Source organism: Bos indicus, chromosome 12, assembly GCF_029378745.1.
Source record: "Bos indicus isolate NIAB-ARS_2022 breed Sahiwal x Tharparkar chromosome 12, NIAB-ARS_B.indTharparkar_mat_pri_1.0, whole genome shotgun sequence".
NCBI classification, from domain to species: Eukaryota; Metazoa; Chordata; class Mammalia; order Artiodactyla; family Bovidae; genus Bos; species Bos indicus.
The window spans coordinates 76,238,087-76,262,867 of NC_091771.1; the positions used below are offsets into that span (position 1 = coordinate 76,238,087).

At 43.1% G+C, this 24,781-nt stretch overlaps 1 protein-coding gene across 1 annotated transcript in view; it reads left to right on the forward strand.

Moving 5' to 3' along the window:
• The first annotated feature begins 8,373 nt into the window (after positions 1 to 8,373).
• HS6ST3 (heparan sulfate 6-O-sulfotransferase 3) overlaps positions 8,374 to 24,781 on the forward strand; it is a 721,357-nt gene continuing 704,949 nt past the window's right edge. The window contains exon 1 of the mRNA XM_070800399.1: positions 8,374 to 9,306. Coding sequence (XP_070656500.1) covers positions 8,594 to 9,306 — 713 coding nt within the window. The 5' untranslated portion in view covers positions 8,374 to 8,593. The remainder of the gene's footprint in view (positions 9,307 to 24,781) is intronic.

Below are 24,781 nucleotides of genomic sequence, written 5' to 3' on the forward strand. Positions count from 1 at the left end.
TCTTGTATTCAAACAAGGTATTTAAGAGACACAAGCATCTGACTACTTCTTTATGTTATCTACTGAAGTCAGGTCTGAGCCTTTACGCTTTAAAATATACAGTGTTCTACTATTAATTTATTTTTGTATCTCAACGTTACAATTTGAGCACTTTAGGTTAGTTTGGTAAACTGTGTTTGTAGATGTGTGTATGTGTATGTTTGTTAGTGGCTCAGTTGTGTCTGACTCTTTGTAACCCCATGACTGTAGCCCACCAGGCTCCCCTATCTGTGAGATTCTCCAGGCAAGAATCCTGGAGTGGGTGGCCAGTCCCTCCTTCAGGGGATCTTCCTGACCCAGGGATTGAATGCACATCTCCCACACTGCAGGCAGATTCTTACCATCTGAACCACCAGGGAAGGCACAAGTATGTAGGTAGATTCTATTATCTATGATATTTAAAATTAGATTATTAAAGGAATTATTTTAAAACATTGGTTCAATAAAAATGAGTGCTTTGTCTGGTGGGGTTAAAAACACTGATTTAGATGGAAGTGTTCCCTTGAGAAGAGGCCAAAGGAAAAGCCAAAGAGACTAGCAGACAGAAAGGGCCCCACAGTATGGTTGAGTAAGATGTAGATCATGTGGACATGACAGCTGAGGTCATAAAAAGGCAGCAGAGGACCCAGCAGAAATCAAGACCTCCACTTGAGTCCAGGTGAGACTGACTGTACACTGTTGGGGCAAAGGCTCTGGGAATAGGATACTCCCCACAGACTGTATCTCTTTCAGGCTATGCAAAGATGCTCCATAAACTCCCTTAGCTCAGATCACCCTAGAGGAAGGCAAAGAGAAAGAGAAGGGGAGAAGTACCAGCATCACAGTTTACTTTAAAGAGACAGGGTAACTGAGAAGAGAGTGAGTTAAGTTGAATGCTTTCATTTTCCTCTTTCTCAGGAAATGGAATCCTGAAGGCAAAATTTCTTTCTGTTATTTGAAAATGAAAAAAATGACTTCTTTTCACACAGATTGTGGACTCATGACTGTAAATTATTTCCTCCACTGTTCATTCTCTTCCAAGTTCCCATCTTCTCTTGATCAGAAAACTGTACTCACCTCTTAGCTGGTTTCCTGGCTTTCTCCTTCCTAATCATAATCTATTCTTCATAGAACTGAATGAGCCTTTAATATCTATCAGTCACATCATTCTCTTACTTTGAAGTTTCCCCGACGGCTCCTTTGCACCATTATCCTGGCTTTGAATGATATTTCCCAACCACTGTCTCTTGTGTTGTTATTCAGCTGCCAAGTCGAGTCCAACTCTTTGTGACCCCATGGACTGCACATGCCAAGCTCCTTTGTCCTTCACTATCTCTCGGAGTTTGCTCAGATTCACGTCCATTGAGTCAGTGATGCTATCTAATCATCTTATTCTCTGCTGCCCACTTCCGCTTTGCCTTCAATCTTTCCCAACATCAGGGTCTTTTCTCATAACTGTACATGACTACTGGAAAAACCATGGACTTGACTATACAGACCTTTTTTGGCAAAGTGGTGTCTCTGCTTTTTAATATGCTGTCTAGGTTTGTCATAGCTTTCCTTCCCTGATGTTGCATTTCTCCCTTGAGCCTGCCAATTGCTTTCCTGCTCCAGACCTCTGCACTTGTTGTTCTGTGTAGAAAGCTCTTCTCTAGAATGCTTGGCATGGCGGATTCCTTGTTATCATCCAGGGCTCATCCTCTTGGACTCTGAATAACAACAGTCTTTTTTGACTGCCCAGTGGAAATGACTGTCTCCTCCTCTCCATCCCTGCCATCCATGCAGTATCACAGCACCCCCCTTATTTACCCTGATAGCACTTTCAATGGTCTGTCTCAGCTGACACCCCAGTTGATGGCGACTCCATCTTTCCAATTTCGAGGGCTCCAGACCTTGGCATCATTCTTGGCTCCTCTTTCCTCCAATACCCCACATTCAATCCAACAGGAAACACTGATGGTTCTTTCCCCCTGAAAATGGGGGCTATTGACCATTTCCCAATGTCTCCTTTGCCTCCTGACTTGGTCTAAGCCATATCATCTCTCTTGGTTATGGAATACAGTAAGTCCCCTACATGCAAAGCTTCAAGTTGCAGACTTACAAAGATGTGAACAAGGATTCCATCAATGTCAGGCATGAGTAAAATTGCAGCTTGCCCTTCATCTTCTACTGCTGATGATCTTTTAGTTCTACCATCTCCATCTCCTTTTCCTCTTCTAGTCCGAAACTCTTCTTGCCTGTTCTTGATGCCAGGCCCTGTATGCCAGCTGTTGTACTACACTACTGTACTTTTCAAGGTAATGTACTGTAAGGTTGAAATTGTTCTTAAAAATTTTTATGTTTGTTTTTTATGTATTATTAATGTGACAAATATTATAAAGCTATTACAATACAGTACAATATAACCAATTGTGTTAGTTGGGTACCTAGGCTAACTTTGTTGGACTCATTAACAAATTGAACTTATGAAAGCACTCTCAGAATGGGAGTCATTTGTATGTAGGGGACTTACTGCACCACTTCACTGCTTTTCCTGCTTCTATGTTGGTCCTCCTACAGTCTATTCTGAACAAAACAGTTAAAATGACACTTCAAAAACTGTTCAACCTCCCCCCATTGGCTCCCTATTTCTTTTGCACTAAATGTCTTCCAATAGCCCACAAAGGCCAGCTATTTTACCCTGCTTGCATTTGAACTCTTGAGGACAAAAATTGTAGTTTCTGGTGTTCACTAAAGTTTCCCAAGTACCTGGAAGTACCTGGTAACACAGTAGGGGCTCAATAAATAACCTTGGGGTAAATGGATGATTCCTGTTTCCTTTTTCATCATTTATTTTTTCCCTGTTGGAATGAAAGCTGCATGAAGGCAGGGTCCTTACTGGTCTTTTTAATGGGATATACAAAGCACTCAAGAAGAGCACCTGGTGTATACTAAGTGCTTAACAACTTTTTCTTAAAGGAATGTGAATATGGTCTATGAAAATGGTATTGCATCTGCTTATGTAATACTGAGTTAATGAATACATTGTGCACACAGGTAAATAATCTCCGTTCATCACTTTCAGGCACCTGTCAGTGGTGGATGAAGGGTGTCATACAATAAAGCAGGAGATGAACTGTTCACATACATAGAACTTTATGGGAAACAGTATGTAAGGTTGTGGTTGCCTCAAAGTTACAATCATGTAGTGAACTGGAATACATTCAGTAAACGTCACCATTCTTCCTGCAATTTCCCCTATCTATACAAACTCTTCTGCTTAGCTTCCTTTGGAAAAAGAAAGCTACTGCTTTGCTGGTTATTTGCAAAACTGCTTACCCCAGGGGGCTTTCTTTCTTTTTTTGGCAGGCGGGTTTGTTTACAAAAATGAAAAAAAAAGTGTTATTTCAGTGTATAAGAGTACTTCGTATTCTTGAAGGAGAGATTTATGATGCCAATGACTTGTATAGTCTAGTTTGTTTTTCCTCTGTATTGAAGGGCATTCATATCCATATACTCGTGTGTGCAAATGTAGAGGATCTGAAACCATTCTCTGTGATTGTTTCGATTGTTAATCTCTCCAGGGTTTCTTCAACATTCTCAAAGGCAGTTTCTCGCACCAAAGGGAAAGGGAGAAGTTGAGATGCAATTTTATCTCCCAACTGAACTTGATTAAATGGGGACTGTTCTAATCAAAAGTTTGAATCCTACAGGACTGCAGTGTTGTTAACAGGTTTGAGAATATTTGAGAAGAACCGGGAGGAAGAGTACCAAAGTTAAGGTAGAGAAGACATCAGGCAAGAAAATAACTGTAAAGCTTATTAATAGGCTTAAAATTAGGTGAACAAATTGCTTCACAGATAGTGTCAAGCTCATCGCTGGACTGGCAGAGAAAGTGGAAGAAAGCTCTTTGAAAACATTATTTTTATTATTTTAATAATTTGTGTAGGAATCATAGTAGCTGCAATCTGTTAGCCAGAAACAATTGCCAGCTGGTGTCATCGTGGAGTAACTATAGCAGGCTGAATGCAAACATGTTTTCCCTTTTACCTGGAGAGCATTCAATTTTAGAAAGTTTCTATTCATTTTTGCCTGAATGTGAGGCCTGCCCACGTAGATAAGAAAGCCTGTTTACTGCTCGTGATTTAAGAGCTTTGATTAGGTTCACACCAAGTTCCACAATTATAATAGAAAGAGCACACCTGAGACAGACTGTTTACACAACTAAAGTTACCTATCATTAAAAACGAATGCTTGGGTCTATGCCTGAATTATCGATGTAATTGCGTGATGCTACGGATTGTTTTTCTTGTGTCTGCCTGAAGGAAATGGTGGCACTGCATTAGTTATTCTACTGAAAGCAGAAACAGATCTTCTGGGATAATGTTCTTTGAAAAAGGTTAAAAGTGCACTTATTTATAGAAACATACATTTTGTTAGCAACATAGCTGTTATATCTGTTTGCTGTAATATCTTCTGAAATTCTCCTAGGTAACCTAACAATGACCTAATCATGTTAAGATTGTTATTGTCATTCCCTTGTTTATCTGGAAAGTCACAGACTAGGTTCCACAACAACGCAAGACGTAGAGATTGCTCAGCTTTCCCTACAAAGCCAGAGGGAGAGAGAAAAATAATTTAATTGTTCTATTGCAGTTCTGTTGTTTCTTCCTGCCTCTTGACTCAAAGGATCTCAAGAGAGGAGAACGGAAATTATGGGCTCTGTTGTTGATGTTCATTGGATTTCTTAAATGGTGATTTGAATGCATTTCAGGGATGATAGTGGTTTCTAATTCTGGTTCTGTTTTCACCTAGTTTTCCTTGGTTAAGTTTCCTCATCTCTGAAATGGCATATTATTCAGTTGGCCTTCTGTATTCCAGGTTCCTCATCCACAGATTCAACCAACTAAGGACTGAAAATATTTGAAAAAAAGTCCAAATAGTTCCAAAAAGCAAAACTTGAATTTTCTGTGTGTCAACAACTATTTACATAGCATTGACATTGTATTAGGTATTATAAGTAATCTAGAGTGATTTAATGGAGAAGGCAATGGCAACCCACTCCAGTACTCTTGCCTGGAAAATCCCATGGGCAGAAAAGCCTGATAGGCTGCAGTCCATGGGGTCGCTAAGAGTCAGATAGGACTGAGCAACTTCACTTTCACTTTTCACTTTCATGCATTGGAGAAGGAAATGGCAACCCACTCCAGTGTTCTTGCCTGGACAATTCCAGGGACAGGGGAGACTGGTGGGCTGCCGTCTATGGGGTCGCAGAGAGTCGGACACGACTGAAGCGACTTAGCAGCAGCAGCAGAGTGATTTAAAGGTATATGGGAAGATGTGTGTAGGTTATATATAACTACTTTGCGGCAAAAAGAAACAGCGGAAACGAGGACAGATTTTGTTTTCTTGGGCTCCAAAACCACTGCAGATGGTGACTGCAGCCATGAAATTAAAAGATGCTTGCTCCTTGGAAGAAAAGCTATGACAAACCTAAACAGCACTTTAACAAGCAGAGACATCACTTTGCTGACAAAGGTTTGTATAGTCAAAGCTATGGTTTTTCCAGTAGTCATGTATGGATGGGATAGTTGGACTATAAAGAAGACTGAGTGCCAAAGAATTGATGCTTTTGAATTGTGGTGCTGGAGAAGATTCTTGAGAGTCCCTTGGACTGCAAGGAGATCAAACCAGTCAATCCTAAAGGAAATCAACCCTGAATACTCACTGGAAGGACTGATACTGAAGCTGAAGCTCCAATACTTTGGCCACCTGATGGGAAGAGTCGACTCACTGGAAAAGACTCTGATGCTGGGAAAGATTTGAGGGCAGGAGGAGAAGGGGGTAACAGAGGATGAAATGGTTAGATAGCATCACTGACTCAATAGACATGAATTTGAGCAAATTCCAGGAGACAGTGAAGGACAGGGAAACCTGGCTTGCTGTAGTTCATGAGGTTGCAAAGAATTGGACACGGCTGGACATGCTGAACAACAACAGCACCATTTTATATAAGGGACTTGAGCATTCCAGGATTTGAGGGATCTTAATACCAACTCCTTTCCCCCCAACTATAAAGAGGGAGGGTTGTACTTCTCTTATTTCCTTGTCCCAAGGAGCAAACAAGATATGGCTAGGAAAGTGCTTTCCACTATAGAAATTGCCACCAGTACTCAGGTTTTCCATTTGGGTAGCTAATGAAGTTATATTTATCCATGTGATATCAAGTGATTTTATAGAAAACAAGAAAAACTTCTCAAATAAAGTAATACAACAAGGTATAACAGGTTTTTACTTTGCCAACGCAAAGGCATATTTTAAAACATAAGTAACACCATTAACTAATGCATTCAGGAAATAATTGTTGGGTTTCATTGGGATTTGTTCTATCACAGTTCCTGGCTTTGGAGAGTAGTGTGATGCCATTAATAGGATTTTAAACTTTAAGTGTGAGAAAAAGAAATGGGATCAAGTAAGCTTTAAAGAAACTGATTCATCTTACCCAACACCTTTCTTACTCATGTAGTCTCATACAGTGTCAGGAAGGACACTGTGGTTGGTTTAATAGAGTTGAAAATAGGAAAGGAAGTAACAGAGGGAAGTTCATTAGAAGAGTCCAACCTGCCTAGAACAATATAAATGGCCTCTTTTGGGCAAGTGTTAGCAACCCTGAAAGAGATCTGGATCTTAACTAATAGCTGTGATGGGGACAGTCTGACAAATGAAAGAAATCAGCACAGTGTCTCAGGAAGAGACAAACAAGGGATAGATCCATGAAGAGGCCAGGAGGGAACGCTGGTTGCTATGAAGACTGGGGTGTTGGGGCTGGGAGACTAGGACTGGCAGGGCACCCAGGAGGGACACGTTGGCCTGAGCCACGGACTCAGGCTGCACTGTGTCCACCTTCAGTACACTGCCACTCTCAACTTGGCATCGAGCAAGTCCAGGCATTGGGGAGGGGCAGTTATTTCAATTTCTTTTTTACTCCATTCATTATCTGAAAAAGATAAACTGTTATTAAACAAAGAATTGCTTCTCAGATAAATGCAAAATAAAGATGTTTGACAAAGAAAGTTAAAATCTGCATCTAATCAAGAGCTTTTGAGCTTGTGAAATACAGGTGGAGATCTTATCGTCCATATTGGGGTGGGGGAGGGGCGAAACTTGCATATTGGGGAGCTCGGTGTGTGGTAGTCGGAATTTTAGGAGGAAATTTAGTGGGAATTTTAGGAGGTGACCCCTAAACTCCTCTCTGGTTGTGGACTGGACTGTCTGGTACTGGAAGCATTGAAGTGTGCCGTGAACACAAAGCCAGATCCACAGTAGGCGCCTAATGGATAATCGATGAATAGATGCTGGTTGAATAAAGTTGTAGAATTGAACACACCGAGTCTGTACTTGTGGAAGGACCAGAATAAAACTTGAGCACCAGTTAGAACGTCTTGTGTAGAGATGAAAAGCAATCCTGAGCCAATATGCCCTGCCAGCAAGGGACCAGCCAACTTGTGCGAAGTCCTGCCTAGGTGGGTCTGCCCAGCAGTGGGCACGTGTTATTCGTGCAAATCGCCTGGCCAGATTTCTGTCCACTCTCAGATGGAGAAAGCTGCGGATTTGGAGGTCTCGGATCAGCGCCAGCGACGACCTGCTCGCATCCTCTCCTTGCTCTGCTTTTGCCTTTCTTCCGAATCTCTCCACGCTCAAGGCTGAAGGGATTCCCACCCCCAGTTGCCTGCTCGGAGCCCCGCGGAGCCACGGACTCCTCCCCTGGAAACTCCTCGGGGGCTGGGGAAGGCTTTGGCGCATGCTCCGTACCTAGGGCAGGTTTTTTTTTTTTTTTTTTTTTGCTGCGGGTAGCAGGGCTCCTGTCACACCGGCTGGCGGGTTGTGGCGGTGCCAGCCAGTGTGTGCGAGTGTGTCTGCGTGCCCGCGCCTGGGCGGACCGACCCGGAGCAGCAGTGCGCCTCGCCCGGGGGAGGCGGCTCCGTACCGGCGCCTCGCCCGCAGCCGCTGCGGGGAGCTCCTCTGCAAACTTGCGGCGGGCGCCGTGCGTCCTCGTGGCTCCCGCACCTGGTGATCCGAAGGCAAAGGCGCCTGGAGCGCGTGCGGCTCGCGGGGCCCGCGGGCGGCCGGGTCGGCGGGGCCGCGCCGCGCCTTCGCCCTTGGCCGGCGCCCTCGAGAGCCCCATGCAGCCCCCGCGCTCGCGGCCGCAGCTGCCCGGCCGCCCGGGGCAGGTCCGGGACCCGAGCCGCGCTCCCCAGCGCCTGAGCGCCGGCGGCGGGATGCCCTGCGCCGCCTGAGCCGCGCCCGGGGCGGGGAGCCGGGAGCCGGGCGCCCCCGGGAGAGCAGGGCGCCCCACGCCGCCGCCGCAGCCGCGCGCCGGCGCCCGTCTCCCCGCTCGATCCACAGGCCCGGCTCTGCCAGCCCCGGAGCGCCGGAGTGCCGCGGGGCTGCCAGCCAGCAGCTCGCCCCGGCGTCAGGGGCATGGAGGAGCGGCGGGCTCGGAGCCGCGCCCCGGAGTCCCCGAAACTTCCGAGCTGCCGCGCGTCCGCGTCTCTGCCGCTGTCGCCGCGTAGCCTGCCGGCCTGAGAGCGGGACCATGGATGAAAGGTTCAACAAGTGGCTGCTGACGCCGGTGCTCACTCTCCTCTTCGTGGTCATCATGTACCAGTACGTGTCCCCCTCCTGCTCCAGCTCCTGCGCCAACTTCGGGGAGCAGCCCCGCGCCGGAGAAGCCGGCCAGCCGGCCGCCCCGGGTCCAGCCCGCCGGGCACAGGCGCCGCCCGAGGACTGGGAGCGGCGGCCCCAGCTGCCCCCGCCACCCCGGGGGCCGCCCGAGGGACCTCGGGGGCCCGCGGCGCCGGAGGACGAGGACGAGGAGCCGGGGGAACCCGAGGACGAGGAGGAGGAGGCGGAGGAGGAGGAAGAGGAACCGGACCCCGAGGCCCCCGAGAACGGCTCCTTGCCCCGGTTCGTGCCGCGCTTCAACTTCACCCCGAAGGACCTGACCCGCTTCGTGGATTTCAACATCAAGGGGCGCGACGTGATCGTCTTCCTGCACATCCAGAAGACCGGGGGCACCACGTTCGGCCGACACCTGGTGAAGAACATCCGGCTGGAGCAGCCGTGCAGCTGCAAAGCCGGCCAGAAGAAGTGCACCTGCCACCGGCCCGGCAAGAAGGAGACGTGGCTCTTCTCCCGCTTCTCCACCGGCTGGAGCTGCGGGCTGCACGCCGACTGGACGGAGCTCACCAACTGTGTGCCGGCCATCATGGAGAAGAAAGACTGTCCCCGCAACCACAGCCACACCAGGTACTGTCCCCCCGCCGCGTCGTCTCGCTTCCGGCCACCTTCCTTACCCCTTCAGCCCACCCCGCCGCCCCACCCCAGTTCCGACCACCCCCCCGCCCCGGGCGACCCCGCGCTCCCTCGGCGGCGCCGGGCGTGTGGTTCCCCAGCATCGTCCCGCGATGCGGGCAGAGGTTTTGGGAGAGGGAGAAGAAACCTTTGCAAAGTGTCCTGGTCTTGAACTCGCTCCTCCCCTAGCCCCCATCACTCTCTCCCCCGCCCCAAAGGTGTCGAGAGCTGTCGTCGTTGTGTGTGTGTGTGAGAGAGAGAGTGAGTGAGTGAGTGAGAGTGTGAGAGAGAGACATTTCTTATGCCTAGCACGGTGTGACCTCTCTCTGTGCGTGGAACCCCTGGAATGGCCAGGAGGCCTGGGTTAGACCAGCGAGGTCGATTATCTTGAACCTAAGTTCTGCTAGAGGAAACTCAAACCCGGTGAAAGGCAGAGGGAGCTGGACGTAGAGAGACAGGGTAGGAGTTTTCCAGGCATGGCGAAGCCAGAGACGAGTCTCATCCCTCTGTAAGTGGCTCCTTGGTGGCTGTTCTCAAGGCTCTTGTTGCTGCTTTGAAGACATACGTTAGAATTTCTGCTCCACTTCCATAACCCTAATTCTAGAGATGGGCTTTGTTGCTGAGCAGCGCCAGTATCTGGACTCCTGTTCTCAGCAATATTTCCACTCTTCCCCCTCAGACCAATCCATCAACTCATTCTGAAAGCATTTGTTAAAGGCTTCCTGTGTGCCTGGCAGTGTGCTCAATGCTAGATGCATACAAGGATGTCAGAAACAAATCCCTAGCTTCCTCTCCCACCTCTGTCCCCACCCACTTTAAAGTGGTAAGGCAGCTGAGAATTAGGAAAGTTTGAAATCTTAATAGCCAATGAAACTGCTTACCTTATTAACATCCTTGCAGAGAGGCACTGGGCTTGAGAATTTCAGTTTAATGTTCTTTCTGCCCATTGCAATTTGAAGATTAATCTGACATGCTTGCTCAAGGGACTAAAATATTAAAAGCTTGGAACACTGGTTTATTGAGGTTTTTATCTCAAAGGTTTCAAACAGTTTGGTGTAAGGAAATAGGAGTTTAAAAACTTAAGCTCAATATGTTGATATCAGATAGCTTTTGCCTCTGACATTATGGAAAAGCTTCATTTACTAGAAGCTACCCAGATTCTGGAATTCACCACCACTGAAGCATCTAATTCTACTTCATTTCTCCAAGAATGAGCAAAATTTCATTATGGGATTTTTTACTCTGGCAGTTTTTCAGATACTTTCTCTCCTCCCTGCTCTTTTGCCTGTTTAATGGAAATTGCTTAGAATAAGAAACTGGTTGGATTTGAAATGAAAGCACAAGTCTCCTTCCTTTGCATATTTTAAGGTCCTTTAACTTTTCAAGATTTCTAATTGTGTAGTGTTTTAGATCCTGCCCCTGTATTTTAGCTTGCAGCAGTTTTTCAGTTGATAATGACTGCCAAACTTCCTACCAAAGGAGGCTATTGTTTCAGTGAGAGACAGTCTCTGCTACATTTCATCACAAATTATACTTTTTGTATTTATACCTTTATGTAGTAACTCCTGAATGACCCCAGAGAGTTTACTAGTGTGAATCTCAGCTTCCATTTCACTTAAACTAGAGACTAATTATCACATAGACCTAGCTAGTGATTCTTCAGTAGAGATGGGCATTATTTTCTATCAATGTCCATAAAACCTTTAGTGAATAGATGAAGCTTTTGGAGCAATTAGAGACTATGAAATTTAAGAATACTTGGATTTTTGCTTAGTGATGACATGCTGCTGCTACTGCAGATCCTGCATAGGTTACAGCAGCGAGGTCTTACTTCTACAGGAAGTACTCACTATTTCAAGGGCTTCCCTGGCGGCTCAGATGGTAGAGGAAATACCATCTTTCTGCTGGGTAATGGAGGAGAATGCCACCTTGGCTATTTGAACATAGAGTTTCTATTGCACAGTCAAATGCTTGTCTTTGTTTAATGATAGATTCTTTTCTCAGAATCAGAACTTTTCAGATAAACCTGCACTGGTTTGCTTGTTTAAAAAAAATCTCTAATAATGTTTTTTGGGGGGGCACCATTTTTATAATCTTTCTTCCTCTTCATCCTCACCCCCTCTCCCTTTTCCTGTTATTCTCAATTACTTTTCTCCTCTGGATGCTGTAGGGAGGAATAGCTGTGGTGTATGTAAAGGACCCTGCATCAAAAGTGATAGGGAAAAAGTTGAAGAGATGTTCAGCTGCATCTTCCTCACACAGAAGATCGAATTAGTTGTCTGTCATTAGAGTATCTGTGTACAGCGTTCTACAGTCAACTAGATTAGCCTGCATAATGGAGGGTACATTTCCACAATGCAAAATGGCAGATAATCTATTGCTACATAATGGGAACAAGGTTCTACTTCAAATAGGGCTGACTCTGAGCAAAATCAAGAAGTAGATCACGTTGACTTTGGTGCCCTAGTCTCTTTGCTTTGGGTTCCTCCTCTGTACCCCCTCTCCATTGCTCACAGGGATCAATGTCCTTGTGGGTCGTGGAATACCTGTAAGAGTGAGGATTCTGGAGTCAGGTCATGTGGCTCTTGTGCTTATTAGCTGTGTAAATTAGTAAGTTGCTCTTTCTGAACCTCAGATTCTTCATCTTATATGTGGATAATAATTGGTACTTAACCTCTTGAGGTCTTATGAGAACTAAAAGAGCAAATGCGTGTAAAATGCTTCACATAGTGTTGTCATAATATCTGTGCATAGTATAATATATTGATACATAGCACCCAATACTTGCTGCTGCTGCTGCTGCTAAGTCGCTTCAGTCGTGTCTGACTCTGTGCGACCCCATAGACGGCAGCCCACCAGGCTCCCCTGTCCCTGGGATTCTCCAGGCAAGAACACTGGAGTGGGTTGCCATTTCCTTCTCCAATGCGTGAAAGTGAAAAGTGAAAGTGAAGTTGCTCAGTCATGTCGGACTCTCAGCGACCCCATGGACTGCAGCCCGCCAGGCTCCTCCATCCATGGGATTTTCCAGGCAAGAGTACTGGAGTCAATACTTGGTATGAAGATATATAGTAATATTTAAATATTAGTTGCTAATTGTAATAGCAGTATTTGCCCTAATCAAGGTCTTCTTCCACAAAAGGGTGTGAGGTCATTTCCTCAAGCAGCTTGATGCAAATGGGCCACCTTAATTTATAGAGATGCCATCTTATGATTATTTGTGTGGAGACAACATCCTAAGTTCAGAACACTGATCAATAAATTGAAAATTATGAACGTTTGGGCAGCAGTCGTTGCAGAGTGCAGGCTGGGAAACAGGGACAGGAAAGCACACCGTGTAACTGAGTGGCTTCTGTGGGTGACAAAGACAAACTGGAATGCTGAGCGAGGAGTTGGGAAGAGCTGGGACCAAAGGCCAAAGCGGGAAGCCAACTCCGGAAGGGGATTCTTGGCAGAGTGGAAGGAGCCATCCTGTGTGTTTTAAGGGGCCAGAAAGGAGCAAGGCTCTGGGGCTGGCAGTTTAGGTCCAGTACAGAGGGCATTTCTGAGCATAGGAATCGGTTAGAATAAGACAGGAAGGTAATAGGAAGATGGCTTGTCTAAATGACCTCTTTTATCGTATTAGTGATGATTTCTTCCCTTTTTCTTTCTTTTCTCTATTATTTCTTTAGTAGGTTATTGTTTCTCATCTTTATGCTTCCTTCATTATCTCAGTATGTTTCCCATTTTTGTCTGCCTGCCTAAGTCTTTAGAAGTCTCTTCATTACCTTTGGTGGAGTATGGATAAACTCCTAATATTTTATGGCTAAAAAAGACTGAAGAGATCATCTGGTTCCATAATTTGTGTGGTCAATGGGTTATCTAATACTAAGAAGATGTGAAATACATCTAAGGTTTCCACAGGGAACTCATGTCTTCATTTTGATCATTTATATTCAATGTTTTGCCCACCGTTTGTTCTGTTCACTTTAACAGGTATAGTGGAGGGTGTCTTAGGACCTACTATGTACCAGGCCCTGTGATAGGCCTCAGAATATAGTTTGAGCAAATAGTGTCAGCCCTATGAACTTAGGTGTTTAGGCAAGATAGACCTTGATCTTCTTCAGTAAGTGAGTATTGCTCTCATTCTTAAAATTATGATGGAAGGAGATTCCATCCATCCCTTTTGTAGGGTGGGATGGCAAATTTTTTCTGACCACATTTTGTTAGTCCTGTTAGACTGCTTGCAAGGTTATGAATGTTGTCTTCAATAGGACCCTCTGTGTTGCAGATGATACAAACTTGACTCAAACTCAGTTCAGACAAAGGGGAAATTCTGGCTTAATAACCAGAACACAGGAAAGACAGAGGTACACCCTGTCTTTCATATTGGACCCTTTTCCACATCCCTTTTCATATTGGACTCAATATAGCAAAATGGCTTATTCCATGAAATGAGTAAATGGCTATTGAATCTAATAGATCTGGGGCTAAGAGGAAAGCAAGCCTTCTCTGAGTTCCAATTGGAAACCTTGGGGAATGACTCTGATTGGTCCAGCTTGGAACTTATGACTATTCTTTCAGCCAATCAGTGTGGCCAGGGAGATGAGGTTCTCTGACCCAATTTGTGTCACATGAATGGTGGTGGTGGAGGTGGCGGTGTGTGTGTGTGTGGGGGGGTGTGTGTGTGTGTATTACAAGAAGGGAAGCTAGCATAAATACAGCTTCTGGGAAGATCATTGGGTTCTGGATAGTCATCGTGATTGTGTCAGTTATGCTTGTAAATAAATGAGAAATAACCTTCAGATCTCTTTTAAAAATTCTTTAAGAAAAATTTTGAGTCATGCTACAATTCCAGTTTATTTGCAGCAACTGGAAACCATGTCATAGGAGGAATAATTGAAGGAGCTGGTAATATTTAATATGGAGGTGGGAAAAATAGGAGAGACATAAGGATTGCTTTCAAATACTCTAAGAAGGAAGATATGGAAAGTGTAGGAGATTTGGTCTGTGTTTCGCCAAAGGATGAGATTAGGATAAGGAAGAGAGAACTGAGAGGACAAGGATTTCAACTCAGAGTAAGAAAGAACTTCATAAAGCGTGTAACCGTCTACAAGAGAAGGAACTCTTTTGTGAAGTGGTGTGCTCCCCAGCAGTGAACATTTTAGCTAATTAACCACTGATGTTGGAAAGGAATTTCTTCCTGGGGAAGGGCTTAACCTGTGTGGCCTTTTATTTGAAGGTTCTGTGTTCTAAGCTGAGTTCAGAGCATCTTTTGCCTCTCCTTTCTTGCCTTGTACAGAGAAAACAAAACAGCCCCCATCACACACTCACAGGCACAAAAGGATTCTCAATGGACTAGTCAGTTCTTGAAGATTTGTAAACATTTCTACCAAGGAAACTTTTAGTACAGCATGATTTGATGGTATAGACTATTTTACATATTCAGTGCCAAAAGCAATAAATAGGTCCTGTATATGAGGATGTCTGCTTCTTAATAATAAGTATAAAAAGGTAAGATGAGAAAATATAACACAACTTGGCACGTAAAGCCATAACCGCTTTGAAAGATCATCTGGTTATTGCTTTTCCTTTAGACAGCAGTCTAAAATACACAGGAAGCAGCAGAGCTCTGTTTCAAAGGCTATCTAGAATATTATGGCCCATACTGCTTTCTAAGGGATAATCTTTTTGATGTCTCTTCTAATTAGAAATGTTGAACTGCAAAGAAGGTTAATTTTCACCATCAGGTTTGTGTGCAGTATAAAACCAAGGAGATAAGAGATTGTTCTGTCTATATGCCATATCCACTTATATGCTCATTACAGGGTCTCTTAAAGTATGGCTTCTGGTTCAAACCTCTGATATTTGCTATAAATCAGAAGGAAGTTGAATTAAACTCATTCAGTTATTTTTTTTTTTTTTTTGAGTTGTGAAGATAAAACTGGAAATGGTAAATGCTAAGATATGGCTTATTCTACATTTTCCTTGCTGGTTACCTTGGGAGTTTTGAAAGGGTTGAATTCAGAGAAATATAAATGTTTGTGTAATAATTGGAAGCTAAGTAAATTTAGCCACTAGCGACGTGGATTTGCCTAATCTTAGACTGTTATAGTATTATTCCCCAAAGCTAATTATTACCGTCTCATTTTGACTAAGGACAATCAGAAGCTTATGCCATTTGAAAGTTATTTATGCTTGATGATGAATTAAACAGGTTTAATTGAGACTGGCAAATCCTAATGTGATTTTAAGAGTCATGAAATAAATTATTGGGCCAAGGAATAGGTTTAGTATGAAAACAAGTAAATGGGGAACCCAAATTAATATTTTGTATTAATCAATTATCTTATTTTCAAGTTTGTTAAATTATGGATATTATGGATAAATTCCTGTTGATTTTAATTGGCTAATAGAACTTTGTTTTAATTATAGCTAAGCATTTAAATATGTGTTGGGAAGTGTACCAAATACTTGTTAACCTAGAGAGTGTTATTTGTTTGTATCTTCCTCTAGCAAATGCAGTAAAACATATGTAAAGTTCCCAGCACAGAGACTGACCTATAGAAGTTCAACGTTAGCTAAACATATACTCTATGTTCTAGATTACTTTTAAAAAATATCAGCATAACTTGACAAGACTTTGGTTCTTTGAAAGTTGGGATTATCAAACATTTGGCGTCCTGCCTCTCTTATTTTGTGTCATGCAAATTTGAACTGTTAATAGTTGCCTTTCATAATTAGCAAGATGTCAATTCCTCTTATTTGCCAGAAGAGTTGTCAAAGTAAGTATTCAGCCCAGGGCTTATTAGAACATTCTAGGGGGTCTCTCCCCTTAATATGCCACAGATCAGAAATTCATTTGGGTACAGACAGATGGTCTTGCCTCTTGGGAAGGTTAGCCTCATCGTTCCTTCTCACTGTAGGAAAAGAATGTGCCGAAACCAAGAGCATGAGAACTCTGATGTAGGATGGGTGGAGGAGAAAAGTACCAATAATGTAGACTCTGAATTATTCCTGGTTAAAGCCAGATGGTCGAGGTGGTTGTGGTTAGCGATAGTCATCTTGGAGAGCAGTGGAAGGAGACCTTGAATTAGGAAAAAAGTCCTCAGCAGAAATTGGAGAAAATCCGTGAAAAATACACTGCTGCTGCTGCTGCTAAGTCACTTCAGTCGTGTCTGACTCTGTGTGACCCCATAGAATGGCAGCCCACCAGGCTCCCCCGTCCCTGGGATTCTCCAGGCAAGAACACTGGAGTGGGTTGCCATTTCCTTCTCCAATGCATGAAAGGAAAAGTGAAAGTGAAGTTGCTCAGTCATGTTTGACTCTTAGCGACCCCATTGGACTGCAGCCTACCAGGCTCCTCCGTCCATGGGATTTTCCAGGGGAGAGTACTGGAGTGGGTTGCCATTGCCTTCTCCAGAAAAATACACTAGCCTCTGAATATTCCTGAAAATCATGCTGATGCCCAGCTTGTGAATGCAATTAAGGTCATGTGTAGAGTAGGGGCTGTGAAGTCAAATTAGCTCAATTTTAACCGGGTTCAACCACTTGCTGTCACGTAATCCTGAAGAAGTCAGTCACCTGCTCTGGAAAATGGGAGGAATAATAATGATATTATCTCACGGTGAGTGCTAAGAATGCGTGTGGCATTCTTCAGACAGCCTGGCACAGAAAAAGTCTCTTTTTAAAAAATTTTCTCAAACATCTGTGCTGTTCTGTGTAAAAATAAAATGATAGGTAAACCTGTATGTTGTGTTTTGAATCTGCAACTTTTCATCCTCAACGATGCAAAAATGAACTTGCAAGGTATGATGCAAGAGAAAAGCCATAAATGCTAAAAGTAAGTGTAAATTCTCTGGATACCATGGGCATGCAGTGGGTACTTAATGCTGTGCTTAGAGACTTTCATCCTTTCTTTTCTTCAGCATATCATTTTATTTTTTATGGGATATTAATGAAATAGCAACAAAAATGTTTAAACACATACGATTAAATTCATAAATGAAGCAATCCTGCGGTGAAATTGAATTAGTTGCCCGTGGGCACATAAATATTTGTAGTTCATTGCTATTGTTAATATAGCACCATGCTTTTATTGGTAAGTACGGGGTCATTTATTGTCAGAAGCTTGCCTTTAATACCACATGTTCATGGTTGCCTCTGCATTCTAGTTTCTTTACAAACAAAGGAGGGTAGAAAAGCTAACCACCTTGATGGCCTCCATATCCATCTATTATGTTTTACAGAGTATTTCTTCCAAAGAATTCAAGATTGTGGATGTAAGACTGTAAACCTGGATGGCAGCTTGCGTATTTTGTGGGCTCTAGTTAGAAACTTGCAGAATTGTATAGATTTACTTAAATTGAAAACATAGACCCAGAAGAAAGAGTAACCATAACTTTAAACATCAGTATGTAGTAGCTTGGCCTGTGTGTGGAAATCTGCAGGTAGGACCCATATAACACAGTAAAGAACAAGGTGACATGTCAAGGAAGAGAGAACAGACGGTGATAATGCAGAGTGTAAATTAGAAGGATGCTGCAGAGGAGGGTGAGGAGAGAAGGACAAAAGTAGTCAAGGCAAAGTTTGAAATCCTTAAAGAACTGAATCAGAAAGATGGTGATATTGAGAGTAGAGGTCAGAGATGCATCTTGTATGCAATGATTTGTCTCATCAGTACATTTACGGGGAGCATTAATAAGCACCTATCTAAGAGGCCATCTGACTTGCAGCCTGGTGTATTTGAATGCTGCTGCTGTACTTGTATTTACTTACACATTCTTTTTCTGTATCAGGTTGCTGTCTCAAACATGGGTAGCTGTATTGTAGGTCCTGGCAGCAAACAGGCACCCTTTCTGATTGCCAAGGGACTATTAACAGAGGTAGGGATTGAGGAATGGTACAAACATTGGACATAAGGTTCATTGTAAGTAATAACAAGGAAAGCAGTTAACCGCCCTGGGCGTGAAGTAGCAGAGTTGGGCAGGCAGTGTCAACACTCCATGTCTACAGGTGTCTTACAAGAAGAGCTACAGTCTCAGCCCTTCAGGAAGGGCTGCCTGCCGGCATATTGAGCTGAGGCAGAGAGGAGGGGGTGGGGAGGAAATACCTTGTCTCCTTCCCCTCCCACCTGTCCTCCCATTGTCTTCCAGTGGCTGGATTTACCTGGCAGCTAAAGTACACGTGTGATTCTCATTCCACATGCTTCACCAGGCAGAGAAGGGTGGAGAATGGATTTGGGGTTGCCGAGGTAGCAGGTATGAACATGGACAGTAACTTGCACAGTGACTTAAAATAGCTGGAAATTTCTTCTGATTCATTTTATGAATGCCCCGTTCAATCCTACGCACGAGACTGAGAACAAGTACCCTTTCCTTTAGAGCCTGTAGCACATGTTTTCTATACGGACCGTTAGTCTCCAACCCAAAGAATGGTGGAAGAAGCGAAGAAAGCTCAGAGCTGTCTGTGGAGCTGTCACCATAACAAGTGACTTTTCACTGAGTAATAAAACCAATTCTGAATTCGGGTGTTTTGTCCCCCTGGTGCCCCAGAATTGACTGGCAATCATGAAATATTTGAGCAGTTAGATCTGTATTTTGATGCAGATCCAGATAATATACATTTTAAATTATATCTCCGTGTGGTACTTTATACATTTTAAGTTACATAACAATACTGGTTAAGACACTACAAAATAATTTGCAGAACTGGCTCCGGTTTATGAGATGAGATGCTTTCTGCTGCTTAGATTTTCTTCTAAGAACATTAAGCACATTAAAAATAGTATTAATGTGGCTTTAAGTCTCTGAAGGTAACAGGTGAGGGAGGAAAAAAATTATATCACACTTGAAACTATTCTAATGTTTTCAGTTTTAATTTTAAAAGGCTTTTGAAACACTATTTCCATCTTTATTTGAGGGGGATAGGATGTGCTTGGGGCTTCCCTGGTGGCTCAGTGGTAAAGAATCCACCTGCTAAGCAGGAGGCATGGGTTCAATTCTTAGGTTGGGAAGATCCTTTGGAGAAGGAAATTGCAACCCAATCCAGTGTTCTTGCCTGAGACAACCCATGGACAGAAGAACCTGGTAAGTACAGTCCATGGGGTCACAAAGAGTCAGACATGATTTGGCGACTAAACAATAGCAACAAGGATATACTTGAAAGTAAATATTCATGAAACTCTGTTTAAAAACATTATGAACCTGGAATCTCCTAATATTATATGTGGGCTTCCCTGGTAGCTCAGTTGGTAAAGAACCCACCTGCAATGCAGGAGACCCCGGTTCAATACCTGGGTTGGAAAGATCTGCTGGAGAAGGGGTAGGCTACCCACTCCAGTATTCTTGGGCTTCCCTGGTAGCTCAGCTGGTAAAGAATCTGCCTGCAATGTGGGAGACTTGGGTTCGATCCCTGGGTTGGGAAAATCCCCTGGAGAAGGGAACGGCTACTGAAAAATAGTGAAATGAAGTTGGTATCTGAGAAAACTCAGTAAAGAAAAAGAAAAAGAAAAAGAAATCATCAGTTCCCTGCTTGAGTTTACAGAGTCATAAAGCCATGAGCAAAATGCTGTTCAACATTTGAATTTGTAGATGACAAAAGCCATTTTTAGTACAATGTCTGTACCTAGAGCATGGATTGAGATTGGTGTTAAATTCATTTCTCTGATTTGTAGGGTGGATTTTGTGTTGCTGGGAGCACCATCCGCTGTGAGGAACACACCAACCTCCATCCTCTTTCACGGCCCTTCTTATGCACAATACATTTTTGTCATTCTCTGGGACAGCATTTTATGACAAGGTTAGAGTCAGCAATGCTCTGTAAATGCAAGGATCATCTTCAGGCCCGTACATCTGTATGAAAGTGACTTGCCCTGAAAAAATGGGCTTAGGGCATTATTTTCTCCTGGCTTTGAAAGGCATTAGCAGTAAGGAACCTGCATGCTGTTCAACTGGATTTAAGTCCAGTCAACTGAAGGATTCTGGGAGAAGTTTCAGAGAAATTTTTCTTTGGCACATAGCTTCACTAAATTTATCATTGTGCCTTCTATATAAGATGAAAGAGGTAGATGAATGGATTGTTCTATTTCTAATATTTCTATTTATAAACATGCTATTAATACTTTTCTTGATAAATGAATATCAAAAGCATTATGTATAAAAACGTCTGGCAACACAAAGGAACTTAGCAACATTGGAAGTGTCAAATTTATTACCTGATGCATTTTTAGTCTGAAAATATTTGTCAACTATCCTGATCCATTCTTTGTCTTTTAAATTCATACTTCAGGCTACAATCCACTACGGTAGATAAATTTCTTTGCTTTGAAAGTTTTATTCTCCTAGTTCCTTATGTGTGCTATAAGGAATAATTAATGTAATGAAAAAATCAATATCGTGTATAAATTATTTAGGCTTTACTATCATTGTAATTTTCTCTTCAACACCTATTGATCAGCAACAATTCATTTGTTAATTTCTTCCTAATAGGATATTCATTGTATTAGGTCTGTAGTAGTGCTGTTCCTGCACTTTCGCAAATAAGTCATGAATTACTAATGATACACGGGACAGGTTAACTTGCTAGTGAGTGCTGTGAGGTAGAAAACAGTTGAGGGCAGTCATCTGAGACGCTGTCCTATAGAACTCTGTGTAGCCAGACAATTGCTGATAGCTAAATGAGCAGACTCTTGCAAGACATTCATTTGTACTTCCAAACTTAATGTGAACCTATTTTTTTTCCAGGTAAAGAAAGGCCTTTACCTGGCTGATTCTGTCTCAACAGCATTTCCTAGATCCAGTAAAGCCAAGAGGCAAAGAACATCAGTTCTGAAGCCCAGATTTGGGTTTAGGCCCTGATTCTACCCACCAGGGCTTCCCTGGTGGCTCAGCCTTAACGAATATGCCTGCCAATGCAGGAGAAACAAGATACATGGGTTCCATCCTTGGGTCAGTAAGGTCCCCTGGAGTAGAAAATGACAAACCTCTCCAGTGCTCTTGCCTGGAAAATTCCATGGACAGAGGAACCTGGCAAGCTACAGTCCCATGGGGTTGCAAAGAGTCAGACATGACTGAGCAACTGAGTACACAGCACACTCAGAACTGATCCTACCACAAATTACTATGTAAATTAGCTCACATTCACACACTCAATCTGTAAAACAGTGATGAAAACCTTCCTACCTGGTGTTAGTGTGGGTTTGCAACCTACTGGAATCTTTATATAGAGGTTTGTTTTTTTTTTTAATCGTATTTTGCTTTATTTAATTATTTATTTTTTTAAATTTTATTTTATTTTTAAACTTTGCCAAATATCAAAATTTTATATAGAGTTTATATAGAGGTTTTAGTGAGGTTCATGCACAGAGGCTGTCCAGAGTAGGCTGGCCATCCTACTCTCTTGAGACTGTGTCTTTGAAACAGCTTGGAGGGTGGGAACAGTGGATGGCACTTCCATTTCAAGGACCACGGAATGGGAGAGGAGCCTCTGATTGCTTGGGTCCAGCTCTTGGGTCATCCTCTAGATGACACCCTCCAATGATTAATGATGATGAGCAAATGAGTGAAGGCACACAAACACTCACGTGTGCATATGTTACTTTTGTAATTCAGTTTTTATCTCCATGGTTCTCTTCTTTGGGGGAATATAGTAGTGTCCTAAATGTGTTGGTTATTAAATGCCATTTTGACTGTTGTCCATTGGATTATTTCAAGAGAGTGGACAAAATTCTGAGACCTTTTGGAAACCCAGTGAGATTCAAGTCCAAGAAGTCAAACTGTCCACAAACTGTCTTCATGGCAAAGAGAACATTTGCATCAGTGAATCTGGACCAGGAAAGCAAAGTGGTATCCTGTAAAAAGCTCTACAGTTGGGATCAGGCAACCAGAGTTTGAATCTAGACTTCCTCATTGATCTGCTGTTTATTGTTTGGCCTTCCTGACAAAATTTAAGTTTCCTGAAGATGGTGACTGTTTTGTTTCCTTCTGCATCCTCAGTGCCTAGACTAGTGCTGGTACATTATGGCTGTCAAGTAAATGACTGAATAAAATGAAAACAAGCATAAATAAATTTGCAGGTTTATTGGACAATTTGGATAAGGCTGTATATCCTGTCTTCTTTTTTAAGAGTTGTTGTGGATTAAGGAAATGACTCTGAAGGCACTTCATAAAGTATAAAGTACTATACAAATTTAAATTTATATTGACAGTGAGAATCCATTTGATATAGAATGGAGAAGGAAGGAAAGTTGGATTTTGGAAGTGTGCTGCATATATAATTCAGCTTTTATAGAGAGCTTCAAAAATTGGGAATGACAAAGATGCAGTTGAAAAATATGCAAAATACACATTCAGCTCAATAACTTGTTGAAGTAATGAGCACTTTCTTTTAAAACAGGACATAATATATCTTAAAAGCCTTGTTAGAACACATAAGTCTTTTCCTTAGACTATCAGGAAACCCTTTTTTCCCTCAGGGATTTGGCACAGATCAAGGTACAAAAGTTTCTCGAGGCACGATACTGGATGCTTGGGGCTGGTGCACTGGGACGACCCAGAGGGATGGTATGGGGAGGGAGGAGGGAGGAGGGCTCAGGATGGGGAACACATGTATACCTGTGGTGGATTCATTTTGATATATGGCAAAACCAATACAATATTGTAAAGTTAAAAAATAAAATAAAATATAAAGTTTCTTTTCTCTCCCATTGCTTTACCCTTTTGAGAAAGTCTTCCAGGAGTTAATATTTTAAATTTTGTATCCATTATTTTCACATGACAGCTATAAATTAAGGCTATTGGTTAATAATATGTCTTGCAAGTGAGCTCAGAATGTAACTTCTTCATTTGAGCTGATTTAGGATATGATGATCCACTGAGCTCTTCACTATATAACTTGGTTTTGCAACTAATTATGAAGAACATAAAATAAAATCTTCCAGAGGCTAGAGTTTGCATGATAATACACATCTATTAGGAGAATAATTTTCCTTAGTAATGAGTTGATTTTTATACATGAGGCAATGCCTGATTGCTTCCAGAGGATATACACACTTGCATGGGCAGAGACCCAGAAGCACACACAGCTCCTGACCTAGGGTGGAGTCTTGGAAGACTCCAGCAAACTGATGGAAAACCACGAGAGGCGTGATGCCTGTGGTAGGAGGTGATCTGGCAGAACTGATGGCGGCATGATCATTTATTGAACTCTTCATCTTAACAGCAGCCCTCGGAAGCACGGAGAAGTGTCCCATTTTGAAGATGAAGAATCTGTATATGTTTATTAGGATGCCATCAGCAGCATTTAGCAAAAACTCAAATTCAAATTGCCTTATTAAGGCATTTTAAAATCTCATAACAAGCCCAGAGGGAAGTGATTGATTCTGTCTCAGTAGCATTTTCCAGATCCAGTTAAGTGAAGAATATAAATTCTGGAACTCAACCCTGGGTTTAAAGATTGACTCTAGCATGTATTCACTATGAGATTTTGCTCAAATTGCTGAATTCTTCAGGCTTCTTTCTCTTTGTGTAAAACAGTGATAAAAAACATTCCTACCAGTTATTAGTGATGAGCATCATACGATCTTTTTTAAAAATTATCTGTTTATTTTTTGCTGTCCTGGGTCTTCGTTGCTGCAGGTGGGCTTTCTCTAGTTAAGCTGAGTGGGGGTTCCTCTTCGTTGTGGTGCATGGTTCTCATTGCGGAGCTTCTCTTGTTGCAGAGCACAGGCCTTAGGCGCGTGAGTTTCAGTAGTTGCAGCTTGTGGGCTCTAGAGCACGGGTTCAATAGTGGTGGCACGTGGGCTTAGTTGCTGCACAGCAGGTGGAACCCTCCTGGACCAGGGATCAAGCCCATGTCCCTGGCACTGGCAGGTGGACTCTCAATCACTGGACTACCGGAAGTCTGTATATATGAGTTAATGCACACAAATATTTAGGAGAATACCTGAAGCATAGTAACCACTTGTTAAATGTTCAGTCAGTTCAGTTCAGTTGCTCAGTCATGTCCAACTCTTTGTGACCCCATGAATCGCAGCACGCCGGGCCTCCCTGTCCATCACCAACTCCCGGAGTTCACTCAGACTCACATCCATTGAGTCAGTGATGCCATCCAGCCATCTCATCCTCTGTCGTCCCCTTCTCCTCCTGCCCCCAACCCCTCCCAGCATCAGAGTCTTTTCCAATGAGTGAACTCTTTGCATGGGGTGGCCGAAGTACTGGAGTGTCAGCTTTAGCATCATTCCTTCCAAAGAAATCCCAGGGCTGATCTCCTTCAGAATGGACTGGTTGGATCTCCTTGCAGTCCAAGGGACTCTCAAGAGTTTTCTCCAACACCACAGTTCCAAAGCATCAATTCTTCGGCACTCACCCTTCTTCACAGTCCAACTCTCACATCCATACATGATACTGGAAAAACCATAGCCTTGACTAGACAGACCTTTGTTGGCAAAGTAATG